Raw genomic sequence first — 26,515 nt, forward strand, 5'->3', positions numbered from 1 at the left:
TGTAAGGAACACAGCAGCAAATCTGTACACAGCAAGGTTCCAGAAACAACAATATCCTGTCACACAAAATACATGACATTACTCACAAGAACATAAAAGTGCCATAAATAAAGGATGGCTTTCACTGAGACCCTTGCATAACAAAATCTGTACGTACAAAATCTGATTATGATTTATTACACACTGCAAAGAAAACTTCCAGAATTCTTCAGCTAATATTCTAATAGCAATACACAGAACATAATAGGAGAATTATAGAAATTTAGTAAATGAGGGGAAACAAATTAAAAATTATAGCTTACATGTACTTAAACATGAATGGATGAAAACATTGTATGTATTCAGCATTTTACATGATCACTGGATTTCATGTGTACATATGCTCTACAACAACTTCACAGTGAAAGATATGAAAATAACGCCAAAAAACTGAGGGAAGAGGAATTTCTATCATTATCTTTAACGTTATTAATGGCAAAATATGGACATAAATGAAAATCTATAGGACCTGATGGTTTTCATCCTAGGATCCTCAAACAAGCAACTTTAGTAAAAGTGGATTAACCTTCCAAAAATCTTCAGCTTATAGAGAAACAAGGATTTTTGGAAAAGTGCCAATGCAATAGCTTGATTCGGAAAGGGTGGAGGACATACTCAAGTAATTTATGGCTCGTTAGCTATAATCAGAAAAATAGTCAATTATTGAGAATTAATAATGAAATATTTGGAATGTTAGAATCTGATTAATCATGGTCAGCATGGCTTCATAAAGTGAATACCATGTTCCATAAAGTTGATAGAGTTGTTTGAGGAGCTACCAGAAAGGAGAGAGATTAATCAGTAGTTGTGAAATACTTGGACATTCAGATGATATGCAGTAAGGTGCCACACAGGGGTTACTTTGCACGATAAAACCATGTAGTGTGGGAGGTAATATATGATGCACCATCAATAACTCTTGGAGATGGGAGGCAAACGATAGGCTTTTATTAGCTGCAAGAGACCACGATTAGCAGCAAGAGACCATCACACAACATCCTGGAGACTGAGGGAGGAGCAGTGCCTCCAATCGCCTTTATACAGGGGTCTATGGGAGGAGCCAGAGGAGCAGTCAGCAGAGGGGCGTGTCCAGACAGGTATATGTAGTTCACCACAATATATTAACCAGGATCGATAATTGGCCAACTAGAAGGAAGCTGCAAGTACGGGTGGGGGCTTCACTTTCAGATTGATAACTGCAACCAATAGAGCACCACAGGGATTAGTGCAGGGACCACACTTGCTTACAATAAATATTCATGATTTAAAGGAAGGAACTGAATGCAGGTGAATCTTACTGCACAAAGCACTAATGAAGACACATCCAGACCACTGTGTATGGTAGAAATATATTTTTTTAAAGCAAGATATATTTTCATTGGAGTAAGTTTAGAGAAAGTTATCAGGATGATCTTGGGTAAGTGGGATTGTCTTATGAAGAAAAGTTGAGAAAAGGTGGATTTTTATTCATTGTGGGATTCAATGACTATGTGGGGATGGCGGAAAAGTGGGAATTTCAGGAAAGTTAGGTCAACTATGCTTTAGGAGGTTTGAGGAATAAAGTGGACAAATCCTTTTTTTAATACGAGGTCTGCACACAGGCTGTGAGCAGTGTCTAACCTGGAGGACCTGTGATACAGCAGTCTTACATCCTCTTAGCCAATGATGTCCTTTAGAGATTCATCACAACCAAGCAGAACGCTAGCTCTACATTGTAGGGATAGAATCATTGCATGTCATATAAAGCATAGGTTTGTTACTTTTCTGACTTTGATTGTGTTATAATTATGGCCACCCGTTGCTGTTAAAGGCCAAAATCATTTTTGTCAATGTTCCTTATTTGCATTATATGATTATCGGTGATATGTGCTTGGCGCCATGCAACAGACTTGCTTTGTAATGCTCTGCTGCTATCTCCAGACTGTTATTAATTACTTAAAAGCACTAAAATATAAAAACAGTTGTGATCCACAATGAAAACTAGAGTAACAATGAATCTAGTTCAGTTAGGCTAGGTTGGTGGGTTAGCCTGGTTCATCATCCCAAAACATTGACTGTTTATTCATTGCCAAGCATGCCACCTGACCTGCAGAGTTCCTCCAGCATTTTATGCATGCTGCTCTAAAACTAGCTTGTTTAGGTAGGAAATAACCACTTCAGAATATTCTGAGTCTTAATTGTTATCCAAGTTTCTTCATGGCTTAAAAAAAGACAGAAAACTCTGATGTGGTACATAGTAAAATTTTCACCTTATGATCACTTATTATTAGTATAAAATATTAAAGAACAATTTATTCTAGTTATTACAGAGAGAAATTAGTTATTCAAAGTAGTTTGTTAAAGAATTAGTATTTCTGCATCAGTTTCATTTAGAAACCCCCTGATGCTTTGGTTTCTGTTATTGTACTTCTGGTCCATACATTAGACAATTAATTGTACATTAACTGGACTGCTCTATAGGAGTCATCCTTCCTCCATTATTGTATGGAGGTGAATCTTGGATCACCCACTGCAGACATCTGAAAGCCCTGGAACAATTCCACCAAAGAACCTTAGGAAAGATTTTGAGGATCAGCTGGAAGGACAGGCACACTAATACCAGCGTGAACAGCATTTCCGCCATGATAAAGCAACACCAATCCTGATGGATAGCTCGTGTCATTTGGATACCTAAATCACGTCTCCCCAAACAGATCCTTTACTCCCAGTTGAAAGAAGCCCCTGATGGGCAAAGGAAATGCCTCAAAAATAACATCGAAAGCAGCCTGAAGAAATTTAATATTACAACTAAAAGGTGGGAAGTCATTGAACTGAATAGATGCACCTGCAGGAAATCTGTTAACGAGGGAGCTGTTCTACATGAAAGTGACCTCTGTGCCAAAGAGAACAAAAGGGGAGAACGAGCAATGAGAAGACCCAGCCATTAAACACAGCCACCACTTACTAATGCCCACACTGCAGCAGAATATATGTATGTCGGATCGGCCCCTACCTACAATCACCTGAAGACCCACCAATGGATAAAAATGACTGGGCATCAAAGGGTATGGGGAGAAGGCAGGGGAGTAGGGATGACTGGAAGAATTGGATCAGCCTATGATTGAATGGCAGAGCAGACTCGATGGGCCAGATGGCCTAATTCTGCTCCTATATCTTATGGTCTTATGGTCTTAACTCCTTAGTAGAACATCTTACTCCTTGACTTGAGTAATTGCACTACCACTATTACATTAACTGATGTCTTTACCCTGCTCCAGAGCAATATTGACAGTATAGGGGGCTTTATCTCTTTAACTTATAACACAGCCAGATTTTTGCAATTTATGAAGAATACTGTTATATATAAAAATATCTGCAATTCTATAACCGGGATGTTTACTTCTGAGTTTCTTCTTTGAGGTTAACTTCAGATTAAGTTCTTCATTTTTTTATATAGATATAGTTAAATAGATTTGTGGAAAAAAACATTAGTCATAATGAAAGTACAGGTTACAAAGGTGAAGTTGGAAATGGCTATGCAACTAGTATTTATGACCTTATAATTTTCAATCAATATCCCAATAACTTCTCTTCCCCCACACAAATTTAAATGTTTATATTTAATTATTTTTGTATCTCTTACTCAAGATTTCATTCATTTTTCCCCAGAGCTTGATTTAATTTTCTTGTATTCCCTCCTTTCTGGTTTGGTCTTCTACCTTGTCATGGAATTAATCCCTGCTGGTCAAATTTCTGTCTCATAGTCATTACACAGAAAACCTTACTGGGTTAGTTTGACTTTTGATGGTATGAACATATCTGAATAAATGGAAAGTGCAAATCTAATAGCTGATTATGTAATCTGATGACTGATCCAGTGAGCCTGCAGTGCCCTGGGCTGCTGTAGATCAGTAACTAATCAGGCTGATAACTACTTCAACACAGAGGGGGATTCTATCAATAGGGAAGTTTGAAATGTTCACATTTTGTTGCAGGTTATAGATCAACTTTCAAGTAGTGTATTCACAATGGAGCAAAGAAAAAAATCCCAGTAGTCTGTGCTGCCTAACTGCATGTTTCAGTTCAGTTTTTGATAATCATATTTATTATGCGATATGCAAAATTTAGGTCAAAGATTGGGTAAAATCTCATCGAAAGACTAAATACCCTCCTCCCGTTCCTGGTCCCTCTGCTCTTTTGTTAAACTCAAGCAACATTCACTGGTGGATACTGTCGGAAACTTGACTATTACTAACTTGTGACCAACCTCTGGGTAAGTGGCCCAATCTAAGTAAATTGGCATATCGTTATAAGGGAGTGAGAATTACACAGTATGGTAGATAAATAGCCTGAATCTGAATTTGAAGTATATGAAATGCAAGATTAGTTATCTGCAGGTATGAGCCATCTGCTAAAAGGAATACTTAGCTGGAGGAATATTAGTTATAATAACAGCACTACTCCCATAAACAGTGCTGTGGGGTTTACTGGATATTAATTAGTCAAGATCTTCTGGATAGGAGAGTGCTACTGCGCTTTACTCTAACAGTGCTATAATTGCTGCCTTTATTTTTCTACCTCATAGTTGGATAGTATGCAAGTCAAATCATGAGGTTGAGTAAAGAACAAGCAAGTACAAGAGAAGTCATATATCTTTTTCTTCTTTGTACAGAGTATTCAGAATTCAATATTTGATTATATTCTTTTCCTTACTGGCATTAGTCTTCCCACTCTCCTATTCAGGTACCATTAAAAGGCCATTCAACTTAGTAGCATTATTCATACTTCTGAGTCTTTGTTGAAAGAAATGTATTCTGCTTCTATTATAGAGATGAATTAAAGTACCCCTGGATGTGTTTGTATCGGTAAGTCATCACAGTATAGCTGAGAACAGAAATGGATTTTCTTTCACTGCTTTTCACTGTTCCATGCATTGCTGTTGCACAGTAAGAGAGCTGAGGTGTTGGAATCTGTGAACAGAGCTGGATTTAGTGAAGTCAAACGACCACTTCTGTGCTAATTTCTGAAACTGTATGGGAGCATATTTTCTGATTCTCCAGGACTTATTATGTTTGTTTTTGTGATATCATAAGATTGAAACTGAAGGGATTTTATAGGTGATTTCTCTGAGGCCCTTTACTTCATATAGTTATGAAGCAGTGCATCTGAGAAACGACTTCTCCCGTCTCCCTTTGTTTGGGCCTCAGAGAAAATAAATGAGCTAATCTAGCACTGCTAGGAGGTGATAATGTGATTTTTTATAAAATAATCCTCTTATCACCCATACTGGTGATGAATCTTATTCCGTTAAATAAATGACCAGACAAGGACAAAGGTAAAGGTCACTCAATAGTGTAGTTACAGTGAGGAATGTCTCTATAAATACAAATATAAAAATACATATTGAACTCTGTGGGATTGATTCATAACCTGTTACTTCAATGGTGTTCAATTGAAACGGAGGTGCCACATCTAAATCACAACCAATAAAAATGATTAAAGTATCTATAAATAGCATATCCAGACCATCTTTTCATTTTCTAATGGTGCATTTTCATATTTCTTCATACCTAAATTATAGAATTTAATTCAAATATTTTGGGGGAAATGTGACAGGATTTTAGAGTGTTGCTACCATTTTGTATGCTGAGCATCCTCCTGTAAATTTTGGCCAACATATTCATTTATTCTCCATCCTTTCGGTCTCCTGCTGGTGATCTTCTATTTCAGTCCAGATAAACTCTTTCCTATGGCTAGTTACTACCCTATACCACACAATCTGGTATCCTGTTACATCAGCATGCTGTCCTCTGCTAGTAGGGCTAGTTTGCTTTGCTCGTGTTTGCTGTCTTAAGCTAATTATGATATTTTGTCAATTGCATTATGCCCACTTTACTAATCCCCAATATTTAATGTGATTTCTACTGCTTCCATATCTTCCTCCAGGAGCTTCCCCACTACAAGTGTACAATGTGTGATAACCACCCCACGTTAGAAGAAATCACAATAAACATTTTCACCCTTAACTCTAATAGAAACAAGTGATCCTCCATTCCAAGGTACTGCCTAAGATGAGAGTAAAGTCTACAATGTGATGGAAATTCTGAAAGAACCTCCTGAACCTTGAGGATTTCTAGCAGGTGTAGAATGATTGGAATGATTTGTGGAGGAAGGATTTAAAAAAAAATCTATTTATGTGATATGGGCGATCAACGACAAGATTGATATTTATTTCCCATCTTGAATTAGCCTGACTTGCTGAACCATTTCAGCTGGAAGCTCAGAATCCTTCACATGGATCTGGAGGCATATGTAGACCAGACACTTTAAGGATAGCAGTCTTCCTTCCTTGAAATGCCCATCAAAACACCTTTTAAACATTGTTCTTGAATCTGTCTTCACCAACTCCACTGGCAGTGCCTTTTAAATAGAGCCATATACATCATAGGAATTGGCCCTTCAACTAGCCCGTGCTGACCAAGTTGTCTTAAAAATATATCTACCTGGAATGAAATTTACTTAAATATTTATTGGAAATTCTGCATCACTCAGGAAATACAATTCAGCATTGAGAGTCAATCTTGTGGATCTCATTCACATTCAGTGTCAGATGTGTAAGATAAAATGTTGCCATTTCTTGTACAATATTCTCTTTGGAGATGAGCCTAAATATAGGCAGGTTGGAACAAATGAGGTGCTTATGGAGTATAACAAATGCAAGAGAACATTTAAAGAAATCAGGAGAGTGAAAAGAAGGCATAAAGTTGCTCTGGCAGAGAAGGTCAAGGAGAATCCTAAGAGATTCTACAGATATGTTAAGACCAAAAGGATTTCAAGAGACACAGTTGGTCCTCTGGAAGACAGAATGGTAATCCATCTGTGAAGCCAAAAACAGATGGGGGAAAACTTAAATAATTTTTTTGCACCTATATTTACCAGGAGTTGGACACAGAGTCTATAGAAGTGAGGCAGAGCAGCGTCAACTTCATGGTGTTTGCAAACCTTAGGCAAATCAGGGTGGATAAGTCCCCAGGGCCTGACAACATGTTCTCTTGGGCTCTAAGGGAGGCAAGTGCAGAAATTGCTAGGCTCTAGCAGAGATATTTAAATCATTCTTAGTGATAGAAGAGGTATCAGAGGATTGGAGGATAGCCAATGTTGTTCTGCTGTTTAAAATGCCTCTAAACATGAACCAGGAGATTATAGGCTTGTGAGTCTGACATCAGTTGTGGGAAAATTATTGGAAGGTATACTAAGGGACCAAATAGTAAGTATTTGGGTCAACATGGACTGATTAAGGATAGTCAACATGGCTTTGTGCATGGTAGGTCATGTCTAACCAATCTTGCAGTGTTTTTTAAACAATTTATGAGGAAAGTGGATGAAGGCAAGGTTGTGGATGTTGTCTACATAGACTTTAGCAAGGCATTTGACAAGGTCCCGCATGGGATGTTGTTCAAAAAGGTTCAATAGCTCAGCTTTCAAGATAAGGTAGTAAATTGAATTGGACATAGGCTTTGTGGGAAAAGCCAGAAGTGGTAGTAGATGGTTGCCTCTCTGAAAGGAGGCCTGTGTCTAGTAGAGAGCTGTAGGGATCTGTGCTGGGTCTATTGTTGTTTGCAATCTATGTAAATGATCTAGATGATAATGTGGTGAACTAGATCAGCAAATTTGGGTGACACCAAGATTTGAAGTGTAGTAAACGTTATGGAAGGCTTTTAAGGCTTGCAGAGGGATATGCATCAGCTGGAAAAATGGGCCGAAAAATGCCAGATGTAATTTAATGTAGACAAGTGCGACTTTGTCACACTTCGGTAAGACCAACCAGGGTAGGACTTACACAGTGAATGATCAGGCGCTGAGCAGTGTGGTAGATCAAAGGGATCTGGGAATCCAGGTACATAATTCACTGAAAGTGGTGTCACAGGTAAATAAGGTCGTAAAGAAAGCTTTTGGCACATTGGCCTTCACAAATCAAAGTACTGAGTACAGGACATGGGATGTTACATGGAAGTTGTTTAGGACATTGGTGAGGCCTAATTTGGAGTATTGTGTGCAGTTTTGGTCACCAACCTACGGAAAAGATGTAAATAAGGGTGAAAGAGTACAGATAAAATCTACAAATGGCTGCCGGGTCTGGAGAACCCGAGTAATAAGGAAAGATTGAACAGATTAGGTCTGCCTTCTTTAGAATGTAGAATATTGAGTGAAGAGTTGATAGAGGTATACAAAATTAAGAGGGGCATTGGCAGGGTAAGTGCAAGCAGGCTTTTTACACTGAGGTTGGGTGGGACTACAACCAGAGGTCATGGGTTAAAGGAGAAAGGTGAAAGGTTTAAGGGGATCATCAGGGACAACCTCTTCACTCAGAGAGTGGTGAGAATGTGAAATAAACTGCCAGAAGAAGTGGTGCATGTTAGCTTGATTTCAACACTTAAGAGAAGTTTGGATAGGTACATGGATGGTAGGGGTATGGAGGGCTATGGTCTTGGTGCAGTTCAATGGGAGTAGGCAGATTACATGGTTTCAACATGGACTAGATGGGTCAAAGGGCCTGTTTCAATGCTGTACTTCTCTTAGCAGGATGTCACTCCTAATGTATGTAACCTAGGTCATTATCTGGCCATTCACTGTGCTTCTGTTTGGTTAGAAGGATTAAAATCATCCTACTGTTTTATTATCTGTTCAGATATATTCATCTTTTCATTAAAGTAACTAATTAACATAGAACATAGAACATAGAATAGTACAGCACATTACAGGCCCTTTGGCCCACAATGTTATGCCGACCCTCAAACCCTGCCTCTCATATAACCCCCCCACCTTAAATTCCACCATATACCTGTCTAGTAGTTTCTTAAACTTCACTAGTGTATCTGCCTCCACCACTGACTCAGGCAGTGCATTCCACGCACCAACCATTCTCTGAGTGAAAAACCTTCCTCTAATATCCCCCTTGAACTTCCCTCCCCTTACCTTAAAGCCATGTCCTCTTGTACTGAGCAGTGGTGCCCTGGGGAAGAGGCACTGGCTATCCACTCTGTCTATTCCTCTTAATATCTTGTACATATATACGTATCTTGTACATTAATATCTTAATGTCTCCTCTCATCCTCCTTCTCTCCAAAAAGTAAAGCCCTAGCTCCCTTAATCTCTGATCATAATCCATACTCTCTAAATCAGGCAGCATCCTGGTAAATCTCCTCTGTACCCTTTCCAATGCTTCCACATCCTTCCTATAGTGAGGCGAGCAGAACCGGACACAGTACTCCAAGTGTGGCCTAACTAGAGTTTTATAAAGCTGCGTTTCTTAAACTCTATTCCTCGACTTATGAAAACTAACACCCCATAAGCTTTCTTAACTACCCTATCTACCTGTGAGGCAACTTTCAGGGATCTGTGGACATGTACTCCCAGATCCCTCTGCTCCTCCACACTACCAAGTATCCTGCCATTTACTTTGTACTCTGCCTTGGAGTTTGTCCTTCCAAAGTGTACCACCTCACACCTCTCCGGGTTGAACTCCATCTGCCACTTGTCAGCCCACTTCTGCATCCTATCAATGTCTCTCTGTAATCTTCGACAATGCTCAACACTATCCACAATACCACCAACCTTTGTGTCATCTGCAAACTTGCCAACCCACCCTTCTACCCCCACATCCAGGTCATTAATAAAAATCACAAAAAGTAGAGGTCCCAGAACAGATCCTTGTGAGACACCACTAGTCACAACCCTCCAATCTGAATGTACTCCCTCCACCATGACCCTCTGCCTTCTGCAGGCAAGCCAATTCTTAATCCACCTGGCCAAACTTCCCTGGATCCCATGCCTTTGACTTTCTGAATAAGCCTACTGTGTGGAACCTTGTCAAATGCCTTACTAAAATCCATGTAGATCATATCCACTGCACTACCCTCATCTATATGCCTGGTCACCTCCTCAAAGAACTCTATCAGGCTTGTTAGGCACGATCTGCCCTTCACAAAGCCATGCTGACTGTCCCTGATCAGACCATGATTCTCTAAATGCCCATAGATCCTATCTCTAAGAATCTTTTCAAACAGCTTTCCCACCACAGACATAAGGCTCACTGGTCTAGAATTACCTGGACTATCCCTACTACCTTTTTTGAACAAGGGGACAACTTTCGCCTCCCTCCAATCCTCCGGTACCATTCCCATGGACAACGAGGACATAAAGATCATAGCCAGATGTTCAGCAATCTCTTCCCTTGCCTCATGGAGCAGCCTGGGGAATATTCCGTCAGGCCCCAGGGACTTATCCGTCCTAACGTATTTTAACAACTTCAACACCACCTCTCCCTTAATATCAACATGCTCCAGAACATCAACCTCACTCATATTGTCCTCACTGTCATCAAGTTCCCTCTCAAAGGTGAATATCGAAGAGAAGTATTCATTGAGGACCTCGCTCACTTCCACAGCCTCCAGGCACATCTTCCCACTTTTATCTCTAATTGGTCCTACCTTCACTCCTGTTATCCTTTTGTTCTTCATATAATTGAAGAATGCCTTGGGGTTTTACTTTACCCTACTCCCCAAGGCCTTCTCATGCCCCCTTCTTGCTCTTTTCAGCCCCTTCTTAAGCTCCTTTCTTGCTACCCTATATTCCTCAATAGACCCATCTGATCCTTGCTTCCTAAACCTCATGTATGCTGCCTTCTTCCACCTGACTAGATTTTCCACTTCACTTGTCACCCATTGTTCCTTCACCCTACCATTCTTTATCTTCCTCACCGGGACAAATTTATCTCTAACATTCTGCAAGAGATCCCTAAACATTTACCGCATGTCCATAGCACATTTCCCTGCAAAAACATCATCCCAATTCACACCCGCAAGTTCTAGCCATATAGCCTCATAATTTGCCCTTCCCCAATTAAAAATTTTCCTATCCTCTCTGATTCTATCCTTTTCCATGATAATGCTAAAGGTCAGGGTGCGGTGATCACTGTCCCCCAGATGCTCACCCACTGACAGATCTGTGACTTGACCCTGTTCGTTACCTAATACTAGATCTAGTATGGCATTCCTCCTAGTCAGCTATTATATTCAGTTATTTTGGAAATGGAATCTATTTGAACAAGAATATTGACCTGTGGATAAATACACTTTGTTCTAGATTAGCCAAATATTCTAGGATTAGTGCTTACTTCTGAAAGAAATCCATTTTTATGGTGAGCAGAAAATCTAATATAACTGCTCATCCTGAAATTTAAAGCCAAGTAGTGATTATTGAAAAAAGGAAAACAGTTTTGTTACTGACATTATGAAAAAGGGAAGTTTTACAATAATCAGCGACAAATGAATTGCACAATTATTTCTAATGTAAAGCAAACTAGCCCAATACTTCCAACAGCAAAGCTGATATTGTTTCAGGATAAGATAATTTGATGAGAAAAAGAGTTGCAAGTCTTACATTTGATAAAGTTCTAACTGGATAACATTATTAGATTGTGATAAAATAGAGATTTATTATAATTCTTCATGTAAACTGGCTCTTAAAAGATTTATTTAGTCTTCTTTTATTGTTACATGAATAAGGTCTTGGTATGAGGGACTAAGATATTCTTCCGGTTCCTGGATGGATAACTATCGTTTCTTCAGACCCCATCTGAAAGTTATAATATTGCTAACCACTGCATAATAAGTGGCTGCCAATTTAACATTTGTGGCCACCTTTGCTGCAGTGTCAGCTGTTTATAAGGAGACAACACACGTTGTTGTAGGATCACATTATAATGCTTTGCCACCTTGTACCTGCTATGAATCAGAATAGCCAGAAGTCAAAAACCAAAACACAAGTATTTAGGTGGCACCACAGAGCCTAAACGATTTAGCAAAGATCACGGGACACTCAGATTTTAAGAGAACTTTGTTAAAATTAAAGGAGGGGAAACTAGAATGGGATCTAAAATAACTTTTTATTTACATATAAATCATGATTAAATAGAGCATTTTGTGCGTGTTGCTTAGATTTCCAGCATATGCAGATATTTTCTTGTTTGTAATTTTGTTAAAAATGCTTGATTTTGAATCATGAAAACTGAATCATTTCACTAACATTTTGCCCAAAATAATGCACTGGATTGATCATAACACTTCGGAAAAATTCTGAGGAAATGTATGGTGCAAAAATAAAGAAAACAATTTCTAATATTGTAAAAGGCTTACCAAAAATAAACAGAATCATTACTTACCAGAAGAAAGACACATGCATGTTCTTTAGCCTAAAGTATTAAATCTATATCTCTTTAAGATCTTAATTAAGTCATTAAGTAAGAGAAATATATTTTGTTAACATTATTAATAATTGTTTTTAATATTGGAATTACATTAGCTGTGATGAAGGGTGTTATGAGAGAGCTGAAGTAACTTTTCCTGCAGTGCATCAACAAATTGAAATGAGATTCTCAAGGTTTGCATGGATATAGCTCAGGAATTTTACTTTATGTATTGCAAAGGTACTTCAATAATTAATCTTTTTTATATTCTCATAGTTATATTACGTACAGAAATAATTCTAGTGCAATAAGTAGAAATAATGGCTCAAACTTGACTGAATGGAAATAGCTAATAAAACAAATCATTTTGAAGCATTATTATCATAATTTTCATAATAACAATTCTGAATTTGATGTACTTAGGAAAGGGTAAACTACTGATATTTTGTCATACTAATACAGTATTTAATTAGCTTTTGTTAAAGAGTCACAGGCTACATTTTGATCTAAGGGAGTTCAGTTTGTGGCTTTTTCATAGATGCTAATGATAATAATGCTCAGGATAAAATGCTTACAATTGTTTTTATAAAATCCCGTCTAATGTCCAAATGAGTGCTTCCTAATGCTGGAAATAGTTAGAATACCTGGCCAACTCATGGATTTTATTCAGTATGTGTAATCTAACTCTCAAATAAAAGCCTCAATGGATTACATAATGCATTCCTCTCTGCACTTATAATATTGTCCCTGCTGTGTTGCAGGGGTGGGATTTGGGGTGTCGGTAGCATAACAATGCTTTTACTGGGACTTATAATGGGAAGGTAGTTTGAAAATAGAGGAAGCATGATAATGGAGAAATAAACACCCTTTTCTGATTTGGAGAAGAAAGTAGAAACATATTAGATTAATATTAACTTTATTTTTTACATGTACATTGCAATGTACAGTGAAATGCATTGTTCGTGTTAAATCAAATCAGCGAGGATCGTGCAAGTATTGCTTCATTTCCAATGTCAATGTAGCATTTGCACAGTTCACTCAGGTTGGATGTTGGAGCATTTTGGAGTGCCCACAAGCAAGTGTAATGCCACCATTTAAAAAAAATTGGCTCATCACTTTGAGCCGAGTGCTGCAATGCTCCTGAATTGCTGCAGGCATATCCATTCTGAACTGTTAGTGAGCATTTGAAGCAGTTTGTGTCATTTAACAAGAGGACACTGAATCCACTGACTGATTGGTAAAATTTAACCCTGTCAATATGATAATAGTCAAAAGCAGAATGAGGTTTGTTATCTCTGGAATATGCCATGAAATTTGTTGTTTTCTAGGAGTGATGGAGTGCAAGACATAAAAAATATTAAATAGTTCAGAAGCAGAATAGTGAGGTAGGGTTTATGGGTTCATGGGCCATTCAGAAATCTGCTGGTGGAGGGGAAGAAGCTGTTCTTAAAACATTGAGTGTGGTCCTTGAAGCTGTTTTATCTCCTTCCTAATGAGCAAAAGACATCTCCCAGATATGGCAGTCATCTCCTGCACTTCAGTTTAGCAACTGCTCTTCACATTATTGGATCCTGTGCCTTGTAAAATTGAAATGATGACAGGTTGTCCATTGCCGCTTCTCCTGTTTGGTGTCTCTTGGTGCTATGCTCTAACTGGACAAAGTTCCCAGTGTTGGAAGGATCGTACTTGAACCAGTCTGCTGTCTGTTTCCCACCTCCCTCAGTGAATGCATGTTTCTCAATCATTGCACTTAATCTTTGTGTCCCCACTGCAAATTGAGTTTGAGGTCTTGCTGCTACATGTTATAGCTGTTCCTTGAGGTCATGAGCTAGGCTTCAGATGGTGATCTTAAGGCCTATACCCAGACTGCTCTGATAAAGCTTACTGCTCTAAGAGGCCTTTGAATTGCTTTTAAATGATAATAAAAGTTCAATTGTAGTTGAGAAGGATATGCATAGTTTACCAAAAGGCATGAAAATATATTCCCATGCTAAAAATAGTTTAAAATATTAATATTAATAAAACAGAAAAAAGCACATCGCTTACTTTGACTTACATTTTCAGTTAAGTTCAATGGTCTTATTTAAATGAGATCATGGAACATCACTGAAACAGAGATTTTTTCCCCAGGGTTGGGGAATCAAAAACTAGAGGCCATAGGTTTAATGTGAAAGGGGAAAGATTTGATAGGAACTTGAGGGTTGACATTTTCACCCGGAAGTTGTTCTGTATATGGAAGCTGTGTGAGGAAGTGGTTGAGGGGACAATACCACCATTTAAAAGGCTCTCGGACAGATACATGAATGGGAAAGGTGCCATACATGGGCGAATGGACTAGCTTAGATTGGAATCCTAGTTGACATGGACCATTTGAGGCAAAGGGCCCATTTCTGTGCTGTATGACTCTGACCTCATAACTGAATGTGATCACACATCCTAGACCAGATGCCATGTTGTGCAGCTCAGGAAATAGTGCCCTTCTTGCACACTGCTCCCTCCTGCATTGATCCTCAATTCAGTGCCTGATCCTAGCCCAGTGTGGGCAGTCAGATTAGTTGACATTTGGCTTTCAGTTTCTTTCGGGCCTCCATATAACAATGATTGACAGGGAAGTCAGGAAGAAGTTGTCCAGCATAATACAGCTGCTTCTCTACAGGACAAGTGACTGATCAGCAGCACAGTCAAAGCATGTTAGTAATGGGTCAGTAATTCACTTGAACATAAATGTTGTGGAGTGAACTAATCTAACAATCAGTGAGTGCACAAATACTAAATGTTTTTTGTTCGAACTAGAGACAACTGGAATTGGCATAGATATATACAGTATTTGTTCATAATGGGTGACAAGATTAATCCAAGTTCAGATAGAAACATACAAATAGAACAATCTAGGAATGAGAATTGGCTATTCAAACCTTTGAACCTGTTTAACTGGTCTCTGAGAATATGGTTGATCTATGACCTAACTCCTTTTTTGCTTCATTGCTCCATGTTGTCTGATGACTCTGGTTAACCAAATCTACTAATCCCAAAATTAACTTTGGATGTTGAATCAACTACCACTTAGAGAAAAGTCTGTCCTACACTTTGTACGTGCCATTGTTCCCTGATTTTGCCCCTGAAAGGTTGGGATTGACATTCAGACAATGCCTGCTTTCCTAAACTCCCCAGTCTGCAGAAGTAGTTCCACTGCATCTGCTCTATCACTTCTGTTTAATTTCGTGAAAACCTTGAAAACCTAAATTTCAGGAAATAGAACATAGAACAGTACAGCACAGGATGTACAATGTCCTTCATTGTACAATGTTGTGCCAAACCAAATGTATTAGTAAATAAATGGACAACTAAACTAATCCCTTATGCCTACACAATGTACATAATCTTCCATTCCACCACCCCAGGCAGTGCATTCCAGATACCTATCAACCTTTATTTGAAAAACATGCTCCTAACCTTGTAACTTAACCTTTGGAGTCCAGATAAATTTGTATAGGTCTCTGTCAAACAGCATTATGCCCTTCTTAATGTGTGATGCACATAAGTGACTTAATTATTCTGGATTAAATCTAACTAAAGTTTAGTGTAATTGCAACTGGACCAAATATACTGAGCAAAACAGACAAAAGACAAATTAAATATAATGTAAATCTTCTTGACAAATAATTATGAGTGCATGGAATGGGCTACAAACAAAATTACTGGTATTATTTATGAAACAGATGGATGTTGCAATATAAAGATCATCCTTTTTTTCGAGAATTAACTTGCTTTGTTCAGCTGTGTCTATCCTTGACCATCTTGTGATCAATACCACATCAGACAGGATTATAAGAAATGCCCCAAAGCTGAAATTGGAAGCAATATTTTAAAGAATTGCTACTCTTTGAAGAGTGCTTTCTTTGGAGTTTTCTGGCAGTGGTATAGTGCAAGACATCGATGCACCATCAATAACTCTCCAAGACGTGAGGCGAGATATCGGCTTTTATTGGCTGGAAGAAAGAACAAGCAGCAATTGACCACCATACTACATCCTGGAGACTGAGGCCAGGGCTCAGGCTCCAATCGCCTTTATACTGGGGTCTGTGGGAGGAGCCACGGTCAGTGGGAGGAGCCACAGGAGCAGTCAGCAGGGGGGCGTGTCCAGACAGGTATGTGTAGTTCACCACAGACATATAAAAAATAGAAGTTACAAAAAATAAATAAATATGGCCAAAGCAGAATATTGAGTTAGTGTTTATGGGTTCATGGACTGTTCAGAAATCTGATAGCTGAATGGGAGAAACTGTTCCTAAAGTATGGATTGTGGGTCATCAGGCTCCTTAACCTCCATCCTGATGGTAGTAATGAGAAGAGTCATCTTCTTAATCTGTAGACTAAGTACTGAGATATACTGATTGGAAAGTAGGAAAAACAGTATTATGGACTTTGACATTCAGTCTTATTATTGGGAGAATATAAGGGTATCAGATTAGTAAATGCTCTGTTTCAATTCCTAACGATCTAGCTGTATTAATTTTAGCTTTGGGCAATCTCTTCTAGAACTTCTTGCAGAGCTTGTGCAGAGCCAACCATGACCTTTCCTGTCTTCCTTTAGTGATGTGAAAGTCCCAATTCAGGATCAAGTCATGGTGTATTAAATCTCAGAAACAATTTGCATTCACATAGTACCTTTATAGTTGAAAAGTTCTTTGGCTCTCCCCAGAGGCAGGTGCTGAACAATAATATGAAATCAATTGCAAGATGTGCAAATGAATGCTGGATGTTCCACCTTTAGAGTATTGATCCAAGACTGAAGATGGAATAGAGGCATGAAACACTGGAAAGAATGCCAGAGCAGAGTTTGGATATCACGGTCTTTTCTTTGGCTCATGTGCAAATTCCAGGGCCAAGCTGTGAAGTGAATTTATGTCAGCTAAAAAGAAAATGTTTTCAGTGAGATAATGGCTTGTTCAGAGTCTAGGCAGAGGATTCAGCTTCTGTCTTTATCTAAGGTCACAGTGAGGCAGGAACCTAGCAGCTTGCATCTCTAACAACCAGTTATTGGAGCTAGATATGTGTTTTACTCATTGTCAGGATGAAGCTTTCAAGTTACTTATACATTTGTTATGATGCTTCCTATTTGCAGATTAATAGCTAGTCTTCCTGGGGAAGAGGGGAGATGAAATATATTCTTTCTGAGTCAAGATGATTTCATTGAGGCACCACTAGCAATAACCAATAGCAAAAACGTTAGTTCCCTTTAGACTTGGTAATTTGATGCTTGAGCTGGGCCTGGAGAGTGGTGCTGATTAGTGATGAAGCACCCAAGTTCACCGAGGGTGTTTGAAACAGTAACCTCACCCATGAAAACATGGCTAGTTCTCACATAAAAGTCAATGCTTCCACAGAACATCCTATTATTGTTGTGTGCTCTATGTTGAAATGTTATGTTAAGCTCCACCAGTGCCCTTTAGATTTGAGATATCTGTTAAATTCAGAGATTGTCTATCTTTTGTATGGCATAGATAGCTTCAGCCTCTAATGTCTAGTCTGTCAATCCAGCCAAGGTGCCTTGAGATAAATGACTTCGCTCTTTCAGTTGAACTTAATGTGCAGGTGGATGTGATGTTTGACTCATCACTGAGGTTGCTCTTCAGGTTATCTGCTATCTTCCATTTGTGAAGCACCTGTCATGTTGTCCATGCCATGTGTGGACTCTTTTGAGAACTGAGCATTGTCTTCAGAGTAAGTCAAAGTTGGGGACTCCTGATGTGTGATCAGTAATGAGGTATTTATTCCCCGCAATGCACCTATCCCACATTTCTTTCCAACAGTTTTGATGGCTGTATCCATAAGCACACTCTTTGGTTGGAGTTTCCCAAAATTATTTTAAATGTTTTTGTATAGATTTAAAGGTGGGAAGATTGGTTTTGCCTGTTGTGTTTTCCATCTTGTAGAGGACATTGGAGTCATTGTGACTTGCAGGCAGAACAAAGTGAGTGAGCACCAGGATATACTCAGCTAGAGTAGACTGGAGTGTTCCTGTCACCATCTAGATGATGGCTTCCCACTAACACAAGAGATTCTCCAGATGCTGGAAATCCAGAGCAACACTCACAAATGCTGGGACAACTCAGCAGGTTAGGCGGCATTGATGAAGGGGAATAAATGACGAAGGGTCTTTGCCCAACATGTTGCCTATTTAATCCTATCCATAGATGCCGCCTGACCCACTGAGTTCTCTGGCATTCGGTATGTGTTAGCAGCATCACTGGACATTTGTGATCTTTGCATTGAAGGCTGCAGGGCTGAGAGTGATTTTATGTAACAGTCTGTTCAAGGACCAGTGTGGTGTGGCACAGTACTCTGTTTAGGCTCCTCTGTGAGGTTCCAGCCAGTTTCCAGAAGGAATATGTCTGAGAAAAACAAAGTACTTTTTCTTGTCAGATGATCAGGTTGATGCTCTAGTGTTGGCTTCAATGTAGAATCAACTGATTGGAAGCGTGGAAGGTGTTTGCACTACATTCTACTAATATTTGTACGTCATGCTGTGGAAGAACTTGTGTGGTTTAGGCATTCCTTGCTGGTTTTTACTTCGTTGCATTATAGCTGGATGGGGATCGTGAAACCTTATTTCAACGTGTTTGCACAAGCACACTCATGTGGTGAGTGAGTGCCTAATTTTAGCACAAGGGTTAACCCATTTGAAACAAACAAGCTGCTGTTTCAGCATAGATACCAGATGGAAGTACATTGAGGAAAGCATCTTCATGCTTATCCACTAACAAAATCAATATTTATTTACATGATAGACAGAAGAAAGATTCACCCCTCATCTCAAAGTTGTCACTAAAATCTGGTGTGGGAAACTAATACTATATTTTCATTTATCCTGTTGAAGTTCTATCTTTGTCAAATTTTGCTTTCCTAGTGAACAAACTTTTAATTATTTTGTTTGATAGAAGGACTCTTATGAAGGTACTGGTTACTGTTACTATTCTATTGGTTTGAAGAGTCCATCATCCTAGCCCTAGGACTGAGCTTGCAAGTATTTAAGTCAATACTAAACTTAAATACTTAAGTGAATTCTAAACTTGAGGAAAAATGCAAACAAGTGTGAGCATTTATTTTTACCTTGTTTCCAACACTAGATATCTGGATGGAAATTTCTCCTTCTAATTTTTAACATGAAAATGTGGTCCAAACAGTATCTCTTTGCAGAATACAAAATAGGAGCCTAAAACTGATGCAGTTAATTGCAAAAAGGTAGATTTGTGTTGGAGACAAAGTAATCAGTTGTTCACAGTGCACAGCTTATTGGAACAAGAGTGCTTCTTGGATGTTGAAGACATGAAGTTCCAGTTGGCACGAGGCGATTTGATGAAGCGTGGCCCTGCTTGTTATAGAGGCTAATGGAGTTTGGCTAAGGAGGTGGCAGAGGCCGATACAGTTACAGTGATTAAAAGGCATTTGTGCATATACTTACTGGGAAAGATATAAAGGGGCCCTGGCCTAATGAAGGCAAGTAGGTTGGGTGTAGATAGGCATTACTAATGGCAAGAATGAACTGGGCTGAAATGGCATGTATCTGTTCTTTGTGAGTCTATGAACCTTTGTCACTGAAAACAGAGGTGCATGCTATAAGGTAGGAACTTGCAAATCAGATTGATCCAGGTCTCTGGAACATGTCAGTCTTGGCAAATCAGAATCAGAATCACGTTTGATATCAACAGCATATATCGTGAAATTTGCTAACTTTATGACAGCATTAAATACAATGAATGATGGATGTAGAAGAAAATCTCAATTACTGTAAGTATATATATATAATATATATATATTAGTTAAATTAAAATAAGTAGTACAAAAATAGAAATAAAAAAAGTAGTGAGGTAGTGTTCATGGGTTCAATGTCCATTTAGAAATCGGATGGCAGAGGAGTACAAGCTGTTTCTGAATTCTGAGTGTGTACCTCCTTCCTGATGGTAACAATGAGAAGAGGGCATACCTTGGGTGGTGGGGGACATTACCGATAGACGCAGCCTTTCTGAGCACCACTCCTTGAAGATGACTTGGATACTATGGAAGCTGGTAACATTGATGGAGCTGACTAACTTCACCACTCTGCAATTTACTTCGGTCCTGTGCAGAAGCCCTCCCATACCAGATGGCGATGCAGCCAGTCAGAATGCTCTCCACGGTACATCTGTAGAAGTTTTCAAGGACTTTTGGTGATGAACCAAATTTTCTCAAACTCCGAATGAGATATAACTGCTTCTTGCGTACTTTGTAGTTGCATCAATATGTTGGGGCCAGGTGAGATCCTCAGAGGTATTGACACCCAGGAACTTGTAATTGCTCAGTCTCTCCACTTCTGATCCTTGTATGAGGATTGGTTTGTGTTTCCTCATCTTCCCCTTTCTGAAATCCACAATTGGCTCTTTGGACTTGCTGATGTTGAGTGCAAGGTTGTTGCTGCGACACCGCTCAACTAGTTGATATACTTAACTCCTTCACACCATCTCATCACCATTTGAGATTCTGCCAACAATGGTTGTATCATCGGAAAATTTATAGATGGCATTTAAGCTATGCTTAGCGATGCAGTCATGGGTATAGAGAGAGTATAGTGGGCTAAGCACACGTCCTTGGGTTGTGCCAGTGTTGATTGTCAGTGAGGCGGAGATGTTATTACCAATCAGCACAGATTATGGTCTTCTGATTAGGAAGTCAAGGATCCAGTTGCAGAGAGAGGTACAGAGGCCCAGATTCTGCACCTACTCTGAAAGATTTTATTTTATTTTTTTATTTTAGTTATACAGCCCAGTAACAGGCCTTCTGGCCCAATGAGCCCAAGCTGCAAAATTACACTCAATTAACCTAATAATCCATATGTTTTTGGAATGTGAGAGAAAACCAGAGCATCTTGAGGAAACCCACAATGGCATTACGCTACTGTGTCATTGCTAGTATCTTTCCTCCTGCAGAAGAAGAGGTAATCAGGTTTGAAGTGAATTTCTAAAGAACCAAGAGTCCTTTCCTCTTCTAATGGCCTATAAAAGCTGCATCGTTTTGAGTATCTCTTACAACTCCTTGAAGGTGAACAATCCCAGCCTCCCTGCTCCCCAACTGAAGTCTTGTCTGGTGATGTCATCCTGAATCTGTGTAAGCAGGTCAATTTTGATTTTGATCAGAGAATTGAGTTTTTTCTAAATGAAGTTGGGTCTCCCTGAAAGGACACACAATCTGATTCAACAGTGATTTTCAAAAGGGAAATCAATATATATTTTGAAAGGATACATTTATAGGGCCATGGAAAGGAGCAGGGAAGTATAATTTCAAAACATCAAAAGAGGCACACAGGCCTAAACAGCCTCCCTTTGATAAGTGTTGTATGTAACTAAAGGACAATTAAGTTCCTCCTTCCCCAAAGCAATATCACAAAGAGAAACTGTAACCTTACATTCATCCACAAAGAACAAATTACATTTGACGGAGAATAGCCCTGCAGCCCATGGGCTTGGCTTATGTTGACAATGTTGCTATGTCCTACCAAGAGAATCCAAATAACTTACATCAAAAATTCCAGGCACGTTTCATTATTTTTCTGCTGTAGTTAGTTGACAGCTTCAAGTTGAGAGGACATGGAGTGTATCTCCTACAAAGCTGATTTATCCCCTTTCTTAGCCAGACGTTAAGGTGCAGTGAACAACTACATTGAATGCACAAAGACAATGGCAAGAAAAACTGATAGTCATCTACTGTCTAAAACCAGTTTAATTTTAATGACAAATAAGAGAAAATCTGAAGATGCTGGAAATCCGAGTAACACACACAGAAAATGCTGGAGGAACTCAGCAGGCTAGGCAACATTTTGTGTGTGTTGCTTAACTTTAATAATACCATTGCAATCACATGCAAGTAGTAAGACTGAGTGTGGTGCAAAGATGTCACAGTTATAATTGGTAGATAAGCTAAAGTATCAATAATATATCCAAAAATACTACAAGAAATTCAATCATAGGCATCTGACAATGTCAAGCATCCACATAATAGTTCACAGTGGTGCAAGAGTCTTCCTAAAATCTAAGCTTTGAAATGCTAATCTCCAAGTTGCATCATTCACTGCACATTAATACAACTTGTTACTTTTTTCAAAAATGTGTCAGTAACATTCTCTAAAACACTTATAGGAAAATACAAATGGTTGGACTTCTGTGGGGCCGTGTAAGCCATTAAGAATACTGATGGAAGCGTTGCGGGAGCTTGGTGAGTTTGCATGAGAACAGTGTGACATCACTTGACTGTGAAGGCAGAGTCAACTGCATCTTGGCCATTTCTCCTCATCGGCTGTGCTTCGGCTACCATTTCTATGCCATGGAGGATGAGCTCCTAGAGGTATATGATGGCCTGTGCAAGATTGATACTGCCTTGTGACAGTGCATACAGATTTACAATTTCCTATTGTCCATACCTTTACTTTGGAGGCCAATGCCCTAATTAGAATCATCTGCAGCTGAACATGACTGACCTTACTGTATGGGAAATTTTCATCCGTGCTGTCCTTTTACACTGATTAGCAACTCAAAACCAGTGACGCATCACATACAGACCCTGACTCTTGGTTGCCCTTTAAGGCAGTGTATGTTTAGAATTTAGAATTCATTTAAAATCTTACATCCATCCCGCAATGTAAGGGAGTAAAAATCTTTGCATTATGACTCTGTTGCAGTGTACAGACTTGTGAATTTAAAAGACTAATGGCTTGTAGAAAGAAGCTGTCCCATCGCCTGTTGGTCCTGGATTTAATGCTGTGGTACAGTTTGCCAGACGGAAGCAGCTGAAGCAGTTTATGGCTGGGGTGACTGGTGTCCCCGGTGATCTTCCAAACCTGCTGCTATAGATACCCTCAATGGAGGGAAGTTCACACCGGATGCACTGTGCTATCCGTACCACTCTCTGCAGTGCCCAGTGATCAATGTTGGTGCAGTTCCTGTACCAGGCAGTGATGCAGCCAGTCAGCATGCTCTCAATGGTGCCCCTGTAGAAGGTCTTGAGGATTTGGGGGCCCATGCTGAACCTCTTCAATCACCTGAGGTGCGAGAGATGCTGTTGTGCTTTTTTTTTGGCACAAAGCCGGTATGTACAGTCCAGGTGAGATCATTGGTGATGTGTATACCAAAGGACTTGAAACTACTCACCCTCTCAACTGCAGACCCATTGATGTTGGTTGGGCCAAACCTGTCTGCATTCCTCCTGTAGCACACAATCAGCTCTTTTGTTTTTTGGACCTTGGGAGAGAGGTTGTTATCCTGGCACCACTGTGTCAGGGTGTCAACCTCTCCTCTGTGGGCTGCCTCATTACCGCTAGAATGACGCTTAGGCTGAAGATCTTGTTGTTTTCTGTAACGTGTGTAAGGGGGTTTCTTTTTTTTGTTACTGCGTATGTTAATCAAAATGGCTTCTTTGTTTTGTTAAAAGTAGGAATGCTTCCTTGTTATGATAAGTGGTTTCTCTCGCAGCTTGTTTGGGTTAAAATTACTGATAACGAGAATTGTATTCATTTATTAACCAATTGGGATAGAGGTTATTCTTCGGGTGGGTCTGTTAAGCAAGTAGTGTTGGCGGGCTTTTCGGGAGTTGGCGCGAGGGGGTGAGAGAGAGAGGACGCGATGCTGTAAGCTGGGCGACGGAATGGACCCCGAGCGAGGGTCCAAGGCCAGGATTTTTGGTGAGGACAGGAGACGAAGACAGACGTGCCGGGGGTGCTTGATTGATTACTTTGGGTGGTCCTGAGCTGCGAGTCGAGGATGTCTGAGGGGATGGAGTGGTGGCCAGAAGACTTCATTAATTGAGCTCCAACGGTTGCGCACAAAGTGGTTTGGACTTTGATAAGTTTTGGCACCTTTTCTTTATTTTCTTTTCCTTCATATATACTGTATCGTTATTAATCACTTAGTTCTAGTAAGATCTATAAAGTGTAATCATTTAATTGCATATGGTGTACTGTCTGTTATTTGGCATGTTGGGGACATCACACAGCATCCACACAAGCTGATCGCCTAGTTTGGCAGGGCCGAAGGCTGCTCCCCCTAGACAGAAGCAAGCTGAGCGAGCCTGAGGTGTGCCAGGGGCTACACGTGCAGTGTTTGCATACCTTGTGGGGTCAAGTGATGTAGCTTTGTTTTCAGTGGTCCTGATTGCCTGGTAAAGGAATGAACAGCAGGGCTGGCCCTGTCGTCTGTAAATGAAAAGAAACAGTGGAGTGAGAATACAACCTGCATCAGAAGCAATGGGTATGGGTCAATCACTTATTGTCCATGTCCATTACTGAGCTGTCCAACTTATCCTCCCAAAACTCAACAATTCTAGGAAGAGCAACAATGAGAGAGCTCTTAAATAAAACAAAAACTACTTGGAATACACAGCAGGTCAGGCAGCATCTGGTGTAAGAGAGAAAAAAATGTTTCATGTCAATGACGTTTCGTTGGAGGATTTTTGTAGTGTAGCTTCTTGTGAACAGAAAGAAAGCAACTGCACCATTCTGAGTTGATTATCATCTGTACTCTGAAGAAAGTTAGCTGTGCTTAAATTGTCAAGTCATCATCTTGTTCCTGTTATTCACACAATTACTTACCATTAAGGATCTGGAACCTATATCCTAAAAAGAGAGGGCCGAGAAAAGGCACTAAATTGCAAATGAGTTAAATTGTGGGGAAATTAACAACAATAAATTCTTTGACTGATTGAAATAAAGAGCAGAAACTAGAAGAATCATCAAAAATGAAGTACTGTAACTTGATTTAGAAGGTAGACGCTGATACGCTACATGAATGGCATTGCAAATGAGTGCCTACATATTCTTCAAGTGAATATCACTGTATGTACTATAGCCGTTTGTAAAATTGATAATCGATGTAAGCTGCCTTATTATACAATAGATTTTTTAAAATTACACTGGAACACAACGTAGATATTGAATAACAAGCAATAAAAAGCCTATGCACCACTATAGGATGCCTTGGCAGTAAAATTATTACTGGCAATTATTCCCTGAAATTACATGATGTAGCGTATTTAAAATAATTGCTAGGCTTTAGCTAAAAAGTAAAATTAATTGGCTTCAGATGTCATATCACCAAAGCTCAGGGCTTCTAGAAGGTAAACTAACTTAGTTATAATCAATTGAAATATCAAATGAATAAAAAAATTCAATGAAGTGAATGTATTAAGCAGTAAATTTTACATTTTTTGTTGTGCATATTTGACTTTGTGGAGCCCAGCAACTACAATTGTGAATATGGATAAATCTTGAGGAATTTCAGCCTAAATGTTGAGCTAGACCTTAAAGTGCAGACATTATGTGCCACTAGAAAGAGAGAGAAAGGAAAGAAAAGCTGGATATTTGATCCAATTGGTAGGAAGTCAGATATTGACTGAGATAATGGTAATGGTGAGAAACAGAAATATGTGACTTTGATGGAAATGTAGGCTGTAGTTTCGCAAAAGCCTCATCTTTTCTCATCTATTAAATAGATGCTACCAACATGGAAGTAAAAAAAGATGACAGACTTGGAGGGGAATCTGAAAATGGCATGTTGGAGAGTGAAAAATAATGTTCGATTGATATGCCATAGCATATATGGATGATTGAAAATGCCAATGCACACTTACTGTATATCAAGTAAATCAATCTTACTGTTCCAAGACATTTCCCAATTTTTTTCACTTCACTTTGCTTCCCACAAGCTTCCTGCTAGAGTAGAACTAATCCAGAGAACAAATAAGAAACTGCTCAACATCAGTCACCTCCACTCCGGAATCAGTCATCCCAGCTCATTTGAGCTGCCGTATGCAGCTAACACTTGTGAATATACCCGTTTGGAAGCCAAGCTCCAAGTCATCCTTGACTAGTTGTTGAAGTGTGTGAAAGGATGGGCTTACACTTAACACACATTGAGTGTTAAACTGCCCATAGTGCACAACAGCATAACCAACTGTAAGGGTCCACCACAAGACCTCAGAAAACATACACTGCATTTCATATCATCGGAGCTATCTCTCAACAACTCAACAGTGGTGATGTAATTCATTATTGCCTTCAGTGTTGTCACTTGAGGAAAAAAAAATGATGTGATCAAGCTCAATCCCAGGATAAAATTCGGGGATCTGCTGGGCATTAGTGATCCCTTCTGCCCTATATGTTTCTGAATCATGAATCACCTTGAGCAGATACCTTGAAAGCAATGGAGAGACACCACTTGTGTAGTA

At 39.3% G+C, this 26,515-nt stretch overlaps 1 protein-coding gene across 4 annotated transcripts in view; it reads left to right on the forward strand.

Moving 5' to 3' along the window:
- LOC140737925 (BTB/POZ domain-containing protein KCTD8-like) overlaps positions 1-26,515 on the forward strand; it is a 191,046-nt gene that overhangs the window by 8,860 nt on the left and 155,671 nt on the right. Inside the window, exon 2 of one of the 4 annotated variants that reach the window (XM_073064734.1) lies at positions 22,438-22,513. The exons of the other annotated variants lie outside the window; for them this stretch is intronic. Coding sequence (XP_072920835.1) covers positions 22,438-22,475 — 38 coding nt within the window. The 3' untranslated portion in view covers positions 22,476-22,513. The remainder of the gene's footprint in view (positions 1-22,437; positions 22,514-26,515) is intronic. 4 annotated transcript variants of the gene reach the window in all.

The sequence above is a fragment of the Hemitrygon akajei genome, chromosome 13, assembly GCF_048418815.1.
Source record: "Hemitrygon akajei chromosome 13, sHemAka1.3, whole genome shotgun sequence".
NCBI lineage: Eukaryota > Metazoa > Chordata > Chondrichthyes > Myliobatiformes > Dasyatidae > Hemitrygon > Hemitrygon akajei.